The sequence below is a fragment of the Ursus maritimus genome, unplaced genomic scaffold (genome assembly GCF_017311325.1).
Source record: "Ursus maritimus isolate PB19 unplaced genomic scaffold, ASM1731132v1 scaffold_2, whole genome shotgun sequence".
Lineage (NCBI taxonomy): Eukaryota > Metazoa > Chordata > Mammalia > Carnivora > Ursidae > Ursus > Ursus maritimus.
In genome coordinates this window covers 37,177,728-37,187,147 of record NW_024424452.1, presented here as the reverse complement: position 1 = coordinate 37,187,147, position 9,420 = coordinate 37,177,728, and the positions used below count along the sequence as shown (strand labels likewise).

General features: G+C 59.6%; 1 protein-coding gene across 2 annotated transcripts; it reads right to left on the bottom strand.

The window, feature by feature from the left end:
- Positions 1–994: 994 nt before the first annotated feature.
- On the bottom strand, positions 995–8,703 carry ECI1 (enoyl-CoA delta isomerase 1). 2 transcript variants are annotated; one of them, XM_040635508.1, is made up of 7 exons: positions 8,595–8,703; positions 8,393–8,500; positions 6,085–6,215; positions 3,817–3,963; positions 2,686–2,807; positions 2,422–2,600; positions 995–1,252 (listed from the first exon to the last, which is right to left on the bottom strand). In XM_040635508.1, exons 1-7 carry the CDS (start codon positions 8,644–8,646, stop codon positions 1,086–1,088), a joined length of 906 nt encoding a protein of 301 aa, XP_040491442.1. In that variant the 5' UTR covers positions 8,647–8,703; the 3' UTR covers positions 995–1,085. The 2 variants fall into 2 exon arrangements, with proteins under 2 accessions (XP_040491442.1, XP_040491443.1); XM_040635509.1 differs by having other exon boundaries at positions 6,085–6,212.
- Between the last annotated feature and the right edge of the window lie 717 nt (positions 8,704–9,420).

Here is a 9,420-nt window from a genome sequence, read left to right as displayed (position 1 = left end):
TAAACACACAGCTTCGATGCCGACGTGCAAGGCCGACCTCCCAGTCCCTGATGTCCCCCCTGCCCCTCGCTTCCTGGGTCCTGCAGACCTTGCAGACACTTGAGTGTATCAGGGGTCCCTGCCCTGCCCAGTAGTGCAGGGAGCAGGCAGTCAGGAGCCCCAGGCCGCCCAGCCAGTGGGTGGCCCTGGGACACCTAGGGAGCCCTTCAGTGGTGAGCAGGCTGGACTCCTCACGCAGCTCAGGCAGGTGGGACCACACACCTCACGTGTACACATTGCCTCTTCCATGGGGCCACCCTGGGAAGGCTGCTTCTCAGGAGCCCCGGGCTGGCAAGGGTTTGTCAGGGAGAACCATGCCCTGTGTCCCAGGGAAGTCCATCACCTGAGGATTGGGAAGGAACAGAACCGGGGGTACAGGGGCCCAGTGAGGTTTCTGGTTTTGGAAACAACTCCATTTGGTGGGTCTGGGAACTGGCCTGAACTGTATGGAGGAAAAACCTTTGTTTCAAGAGTCTGGACAAGTTTTCTGGTGTGATCTTTCTGAAGGAGGACTGGGGCTCCTGCAGTGCAGACAGACTCACCTGTACTGCCTCCCGTACCCCTCCTCAAGCCCCCCAGTCTCTGGACAAGCATGGCCCCTCTGTCTCAGTGGGCAGATGTGGTGGCCAAAGGGCTTTCCTCTGGGGGAGGTCCTTGTGGGTCACTGGCCTGTGACCAGGGGGCGTGCCCCCAGCAGTCAGGCAGCTGGGTAGCTAGGGATGGGACAACACAAGGACTTTGTTCTCACTTCTGCTCTGGCAAAGGGGACGCTCAGCAGCGAATGTCACCGAGACCCAGAACGGCCAGCCTGCTGGTTCAGGATTCCCAAACTGAGGCCCTGCCCCCCTGCCAGGAAGAAAAGGCGCTCGTGGGGCAGTGGGCTCCTGGGACACTGGCTACAGGGAACAGGGCCTTCTAAGAAGATCAGCAAAATGAGTAGCTGAAAGTACTTCTACATTGGAAAAGAGCTTGTTTAAAACCCCTCGGAATCAGAGGGCTCCCGGGAGGGCGCGTCCGGCCCCAGCCCCATGAAGGCAGCCCAGCACTTAGCCTTTCTTCTGTTTGAGCTTTTCTAAGTACACATGCAGGGACTTCTGGATGGAGTCTCTGGAGATGAAGCGGACAAAGTTCTGGATGTCCGCATCACGCTGCTGGAGCAGGCGGTCGGCTGTGGGCTTGCGCACCAGGTTCTTGGTCAGCTGTCGGGCGTGGTCTACAGAAAAGGGCCCGAGTGTGAAAACCCACCCGACACGTGGCATCACTCCCAACCTCTCCAAGAGAGTTCCTGCAGAAACTCTGGTAGGAAACTTGAACACACAAGTAAACAAGCAAAATGAAAATCACCCATTCCCCACTGCCTACCAATTTCTTTTAGAAGCAGAGCGGATGACACTGTGAAAACTGCCTCTTACCCCGTCCTTTTCAGTCCCCAATATTACGGGGATATTTTCACATCACTACGTACTCGTTCACAGCACAATTAAGTCAGCGAACCTGGCCCCCCTACAGCCAGGGAGCTAAGAACAGTTTTTACATTGTTATGGAATTGAAAAAAAGACGTTTTGTGACATGCGAAAATTATACGCAATTTAAGTACCAGCGGACTGTTTCATTGCACACACACACATGCTCGCTGGGTCACAACTCTCTCAGTTGCCCTCGTGCTCCAGCACCGCCACGTGGCCGAGCCCGAGGGACCCACAGAGCCGACCATCCACCTGGCTCTTTAGAGACGCTCTGCTGATCCCTGGTCTCCATCATGGTGGATATTAACCAGCCCAATTTCTGTAAACAGATGCACGGCCCGTTGCCAATGGTCTGTGTAGTGGGTTGAAGAGTGGACCTAACCAAGCCCTAGATTCTGTGCATGGGGCCGTATTTGGAAAAAGGTTTCTGCAGATGAAGTTAGGATGAGATTATCTTGGATTTTGGGTGGGCCCCAAATCCAACAATGAGTGTCCTGACCAGAGAAAGGAAGAGGGGAGACTGGAGACAGACACGCAAGAAGGCCACATGGAGGGAAAGCAGACCAGCGTGATGCATCTACAGGCCAAGGAGTGTTTGAGCCGCCAGAGGCTGGACGACACAGGAAGGAGCCTCCCCTAGAGCCTCTGGGGGGAGCCCGTCGGCCCTGCCCAAACCTTGATTTTGGACTCCTGGCCTGCAGACTCGGAGACAATGCACTTTTGTGGTTTTAGGCACCGCACACCCCAACTGTGTGGTATTTTGTTGCAGTGGCCCCAGGAATAAGTCAGTCGGCAATACGTTCCTGACGTGCACACAGCCCCCTTCCAGAACCCTCTGCTCTCACCAGGAGCATCAGGCTGTGGGGGGTGCTGGCTGTGTCTGCCGCCAGTCCCGGCCCCTCCCTGTGCTCCTCACCTGGAATGGCCAGCCACTGGGCCATGACCGACCGTGCCGTGCTCTGCACCTGGTCCTCGGGGACGACCTGGTCCACAATGCCCACCTGGAGGGCGTCTGAGGGCGGGAAAAGGAAGCCCAGCTGAAGGGCGCGCTCTGCGGCGCGGTGCCCAATGGTGTTCACCAGCACGTCTTTGAACCTGGAACGACACATCCACTCGCTGGGGGCTCCCAGGATAGGTTTGGCCCCAGGGGAGGAGAGAGCGGGTGCAGCCCCAGCCTTACCAGAAGGGGGCGATGATGCCCAGCAGAGTCTCGTTCAGCCCTATGGCGTACTTGGGGTTGTTAGCCAGGACCCGGTAGTCGCAGGAGAGGGACAACAGGCAGCCTCCGGCTGGGCTGATGCCCTGCAGGGGAAGAGACGCCACCTGGCTTTGCGTGCTGCCGTGTGTGTGGGGGTCCTGAATGGATTCCAGAGAGCCAGGTCCCAAGGAAGGCGCCCCTCAACAGTGCTGCACCCACACTGGCTGGGCTGGGTGTGCACGATGGGGACTTGGGCTTGGCCAGCGGCTCTTGGGGGCCAGAAAATCACTCTGCCTGGAACCTTCCTGTGGGGGTCACAAGCCGCCTTTCTTTTCACAGCTTTTTTTTTTTTAAAGATTTTATTTATTTATTTGACAGAGAGAGACAGCCAGCGAGAGAGGGAACACAAGCAGGGGGAGTGGGAGAGGAAGAAGCAGGCTCATAGCGGAGGAGCCTGATGTGGGGCTCGATCCCATAACGCCGGGATCACGCCCTGAGCCGAAGGCAGACGCCCAACCGCTGTGCCACCCAGGCGCCCCTCTTCTCACAGCTTTTGCTGGGGATGCTAAAACACTAACCAGTATTTAGCTGAAGCTGCCATGACGGGTACTGCCCCACAGGACCCATCTCCATCCCCAGCAGGGCGTCCCAGGAACCCCAGACTCACACTGCCCTCACGTCACGCACCCCACGGCCTCAGAGATGGCACCCTGCCGCCCACTGACACGCAGCCTGTGGCGTCTCCCCGACTCTCGCCACCCTGCCATCCCCTGGTTCAGACTCTTCTGGCACCTTACTGGGGAGGGGGGGGTCCCCACCGTGTCGTCAGACACAGGGCTTCCTGAGCCTTAGCAGCCCCCGCATTCCCCAGGCCAGGCCAAAGCGGTATTTCCAGAGGTGAATCTGACCCCCTCCTTGTGCCCCCTCCCCATCCAGCCCTCTTGCTGGGCCCTGCCCCTGCCCTTGTCACCTGGTCACGCGGGTCCACAAAGGCATGCTGACCTGTGTACCTCTGAGGGTCCCCCCCACCCTTCCCGAGGGCAGGGCCCCATCTTGCTCCCCCACCCGGGGCCCAGTGAGGCAGTGAGGCGGCTCAGGCAGGGGGACACTCACGTTGATGGCACCGATCACCACCAGGTTGGACAGGTAGACTCGTAGCCACAGCTCCTGCACCGCCTTCCAGTACTCGGCGCAGTGCGCGGGGTCCCGCCCGTACATCTCCAGCAGGTCCAGGCCAGCGGAGAAGATCCCGGGGCAGTCCTGGGGGGCGAAGGAGCCACGGGCCCTGTCAGGGTCCACCCCCTGCCAGCAGTAGGTCCCCAGGGCCCGGGGAACTCCAGAGGCGGTGGGGCCGGGGTCGTGTTCCCAGTGGTGGGGAGCCGGGGCTGGGGCCTTGGGGCACATATTCTGATCTCCCCCAAGGTCGAGCCAGCTGCAGGTGCCAGGCTGGGCGGTGCTGCTGCTGGAACACGGCAAAGCAAGGACGGGACCGCGATGAGCCGAGAAGCCAGATCTCCGCCCCGGGCTGTCACGCATGAGACACAAGCCTGGGGGGTGGCCGAGAAAGCATGTGTCCTGCGCAGATGCCCTGGGTCACGACACAGCCATCAGAGGGAGGAAAGCAAACACACAAGAGCAGTGACAGCTGGGAGAGAGGATGGCCACATGCTGGTGCTTTCCAGCTAAGAACTGCTGGCCCGGAAGGCAGACCGTCGTGGGGGTGGGGGCAGTAGGGTGACCAAGCAGCCATCATGGGAAAAGCCCACACGTGGGGCTCCCGAGTGGCGTCACGATGTCCCTAAGCAAACAAGAACGAGACGCTCCCATTGCCAGAGCGCGTCCAGGGCTGGGGTGCTGGGCGCGTCCTGTTACAGATCCACAAACCAGGGCCGACAGCCACCTGTGTCTCTGTGGAGAGGGGACATGCGAAGTACGGGACAGTCACAGGCAACGTCCCCACATCCTCATACTAAGTGAGGAGCAGGTTGTGTGCAGGGTGCAGGATGTGATTCCTCGTTGCTCCCGCGTCCCTGCGCGTGCGCCGCCCCTGGTGGCTGACCCATGATCCTCCGTGGCCCAAAAAGGCCACCCAGGTGTGCTGCCTCTCACGGGCCACCCCTGCGCTGGGGGGGGGGGGACAGCAGCTGCGGGGGCAGAGCTACTCCTGCTCTGAGCACATCCAGCATTTCTGCCTTTTTCCTTACACTTCCCCACCCCCACCGAGGACCCCTCCCCCTGATCCAGCCTGTCCGCACAGAAGCTTGCCTCCGGTCCTAGCACTCGAGGAAAGCAAGGGCAAAGAACGCTGTTGCGGCTGGGACAGAAACCGCCGTCCTCCTGGCGGGGGACGTGCTCTGCACCCTGACTAGACAGGGTGAGATGTCTGAGATTCAGCAACAGGTCTGCAGGGGCCAAACTGTGTCTTGGGAAAAGACGCAGTCCCACCTTTACCCCCCCAGGACCTATGAACGTGACTATTTTTGGAAACAGGGTCTTTGCTGATGTGACCCATGCACAATCATAGGAGCACCAGGACCCACCAGCAGCTGGAAGAAGCGAAGAGGGACCCCCAGGAGAGAATGCTGCGAGCCCTCTTCGTGGCCCTGTGTCGCGTGCCCCCCCAACACACCAGCATCCCGGCACCCACCGTCATCTGCTGTGGGCCCCAGGCAGGCCTTTGCTCTGTACACAGTAGGCGCACAGCCAAGGGCACAATGCAGACCCGTTTACGGGGAGATGACACAGTCCTGGCGAGAACGTGGGCTTCTGAGGGACAGAGGCCAGTGCCCCTCCACCAGGACGGTGCCACTTTGAAGCCGGGGAGGCAGCGGGACCCTCGCTTTGTCGCCGAGGGACAGAAGTCCCTCTCTCGGTTTCAGAGCACAAGAGAGAAGATGTCCCGCTCTGAAACAGCACCCTGCATGGAGTGTGTTCAGACATTATCTGGAGCACAGAGTTCCCAGGCGACTGCAACCCATCCAGGCAGGTCAGCAGCAAGTGTCGCAAGCACCCACACCCAGGAGAACTCCAGCCCGGGGAGCAGCCCCGAAGAACCCCCTCCTCCACAGGGCTCTGCTCTGCAAGCCCCAGCTCCCCAGCACCCACTGGGTGTGTACGTCAGGCCCGCCCTAGAGCCCCAGAGAGTTCGGAGCTGTGACAACACCGGGCCACACCAGGACAACCCATGGGTTTAAGGAAGGCAGGTGCGTGCCCAGCGGACACTCCAAACCCTGGCTGGAAGAAGCTGGGACTGCCTTAGATGATGGTAGAACCAAGACCTTCTCACCAGTCTCTGTAATATGGAGGCACTATGGCACACACGTGACACTCAGAGGGCACCCAAGTTTGGACTTCGACCTCGGGTAGGTAATGAGTACCCACCGATGTGATGATGATGCCTCGGAAGGTCTTGTCGTTCTCCAGTTTCTCCAGGCTAATGAGCAGCTCTGTCAGAAACTCGAGGCTGAGGCTGTTCACTGGGGGGTTCCTCATCTTCATCACAGCGACCCCTACTGTGAACATGAAGAGGGGTGCGCTCACAGCCAGTCCGGGAAAAGCACACCCAGTCAGCCTGCACCCTCAGCCCGGCCACGGCCGGCCACATGGGTCTTGTGTTTCCAGTGCACGTGAGACCCACCTAATGTAAACCCCCCATTTAAAAGTGAACAATTTAGGACTATGAGGTACCCGCTGTGTCGCACGACCACGTCGATCTAGTTGCTGAGCGTGTCTGTCCAAAAGAGGACCCTGTGCCCACCAGCGGTCACCACCCTTCCCCGGCCCCTGGCCAACGCTCGTCTACATTCTGTCTCTACGGACTTGTCCATTCTGGATGTTTCACATGAAGGGAAGCATCCAGTCCGTGACCCTTCCTGTCTGGCCTCTTTCTCCGAGCACCATGGTCTCTAGGCTGACCCGAGCTGCAGTATGGGGACCACGTTCTGTGCAGCCACGCATGTGCTGAGGGACACTTGGGTTGGTTCCAGCTCGTGGCTCTTGTGGACACGCTGCTATGAACGTTTGTGCACAAAGTTTTGTTGATCCTTTTCTCCCAGATTACAAGTGCTCCGTCCCCAGGGGAGGAGGAAATGGCTTCAGCCTCTTGAGGAGTGCGCGAGCAAACTCAAAGACCATCTGTGCAAGGAGGAACTCCCCTGGGGAGTTCACGCCTGCCTAAGGACAGAGGCTACAAACACTTGCGGCCTGATGTTCTTAAACTCTCCCCATGCACTCAATCGTCCTGCCAGTGGCCGGGGAAAGGCGGATGCTGGCAGGGCTGGCTGGGGCCACGTGTGCTCACTGCCTGCCTGAGGACAGGCCCCAAAAGCTGCAGAAATGCCACCATTCACTTAGGGTACGTTTCTTTGGTCAGGACCTTAGAAACCTCTGGATGGTCAACACGGTTCTCTAGGGGGGACAACTAAGTCCTGAAGGCAAATGAGCTCTTTGGAGACCTCTGATTTATGAGAAAGAAGAACTTATTAACTGGCTACTGGCATGTTTGTATGCAATCAACATTTCCAGAAGCAAGCTTCTGGGCTTGGTTCAGAGTGAAGCTTCTGAGGCTGACTGGATTTTTACAGGGCCTGGTCCAGAAGAATCAAGGGCCCTGAGGGAAAGGTAAATAGGCCAAAGGTGAACATGAGTTAACAAAAAGGACTCTGGGTGAACCTGGATGTCATGGGGTAAGCAGTCCCATCCTTGCCCTGGGGCAGGTAGACTTGGGTGCCTGGTGCAGGGAGAGGGGCTGAGGCTGTAACCTGGCGTCCCACGCACAGCAACAGGCCTCTATCAAAAAGCACACAGTGCTTTTTCTACCTCTTCTGTCCCCTTTGCAGAGTTTTAAGAGGTGCTCTGATGGATACTGGGGGTTGGTTAGCAGTGACTGCACTGTGGCTCCTGGCTTTAATTAGTAAAATACCTGGTAGGTTCTGTGCCCTGTTGGAGTATTAAAAAAAAAAACAAAACTAAAATACTTTATTCCAAAATACTTCCAATTATTTTCAACTTCTTTTTTTTTTTTTTTTAGGTTTTTTTTTGACACAGAGAGAGAGAGGGGGCACAAGCAGGGGGAGGGGCAGAGGGAGAAGCAGGCTCCCCACTGAGCAAGGAGCCCAACACAGGCTCCATCCCAGGACGCTGAGCAGAAGGCAGACGCTTAACCAACTGAGCCACCCAGGCGCCCTTCAATTTCCAATTTAATAGTTTAGATAAAGGGGCATACCCCTCGAACTACAGACCAAAACCTTTGAACCTTCACAGTGAGTTGGGGGAGGGGCGCCTGGATGGCTCAGTCGGTTGAGCGTAGGACTCTTGGTTTCGCTCGGATCATGATCTCCGAGTGGTGGGATTGAGCTCAGCGGGGAGCGGGTTTGGGATTCTCTCCCCCTCTACACCCCGTGTCCCCCGCCGCCCGCTTGTGCGCACGCTCTCTCTAAAAACTGGGGAAAAACCGCACTTAAACCCCCTAGACTGATGACCCTTAAGCTCTGAATCCAAAAGAAATGGTCTTCCCTACCGGGCTTTACCTCGGCCTTCGACCATGCGGAGGCTCCCGGGAGCCGGGAACAAGAGTCCGAGCACAGCGCGGAACCCTGGGACTGCGCCCTCCCCGCCCCGCGCGGCTGCAGGGCGCTGGGCGGCAGGCTGCCCCGCGCCGGCCCCGACCTGCGGCCCCGGGCGCGCTTACCTGCGGCCGGGTCCGGCTCCACCAGCACCCGCGGGCTCCCGAAGCACCGCACGCCGTCCCCGCTGCCGGCCGCCGGCCTCCCGAGGGCCGCGCCGGGGACCCGAGCCCCTGCGAACGACAGCGCGAGGCCTGTTAGCTTCGCCACCGCCCCTCCCGCTGGCTGCGGCCCCCCCGAGCCCCCCCCGCCCCCCGAGTCACGCACAGGGTCGAAGCAAGGCACGCGTCAGGGGGCGCAGTCCCACGGTCAGCGCCATCTTGACCCGCCCAGGTCCACGTCCCGCCCGGCCCCTACGACTTGCTCCTCCCAGAGGCCCTGCTCTGGAAGCCCCGCCCCACTTCGCTCGCTCGGTGTCCGGGCTGCGGGGCGACGCTGAGGCCAAGGTCGGCAGGCGGGTGTGGGCCGCTGCCCGGACAGGCTCGTCCCCACTGACCGCCAGCGGACACCGTGCTCCGCCTCCACGCAGCGGCGCGATGGGAAGTTAGCACGCTTCCCCGGCTGTCCACCGGCCCAAGCTAAGATCAGGTCACTCGGGCAGGACTGCTGGGACCGGGGCGGGCTGCACGGAGTCCTGGAGAGGGTTTTGAGCATCGGCGGTGATAAGGGAGTTTGGGGGAAGCCCAGCTATCCCGGCACCTGAGCAGCAAAGGCGACCAGATGACACCAAGGGCCGTTTCTCCAACTCTGCACCCACAGAGACTGGAGTACTAAGATGCGGGCGACCACAGGGTTGCCTCCCGCCTGAGCTCAGCCTCCAGCCCAAGGCTGCAGAGGGGGCACGGGAATCAAGCTGGTAGATGCGGCAGGCAAGATGGACTAAGAGCAGCGCATCCACCTTCCCCTGCCGAAGCTGGGCGGCAGGTGCCCACACTCCTGGCAGGACTGCAGAAGCCGAAAGGGAACAGGTGTTTGTTTGCTCCATCCCACAAGGAGATCCTGGCAGGTTCTCCAAGGAGAAAGGCAGGTGTCCCCTGGCCAGGCAGCAGGATGAGCTGGGAGGAGAGGAAGCCTATGTGCTACCTGGCAGGAC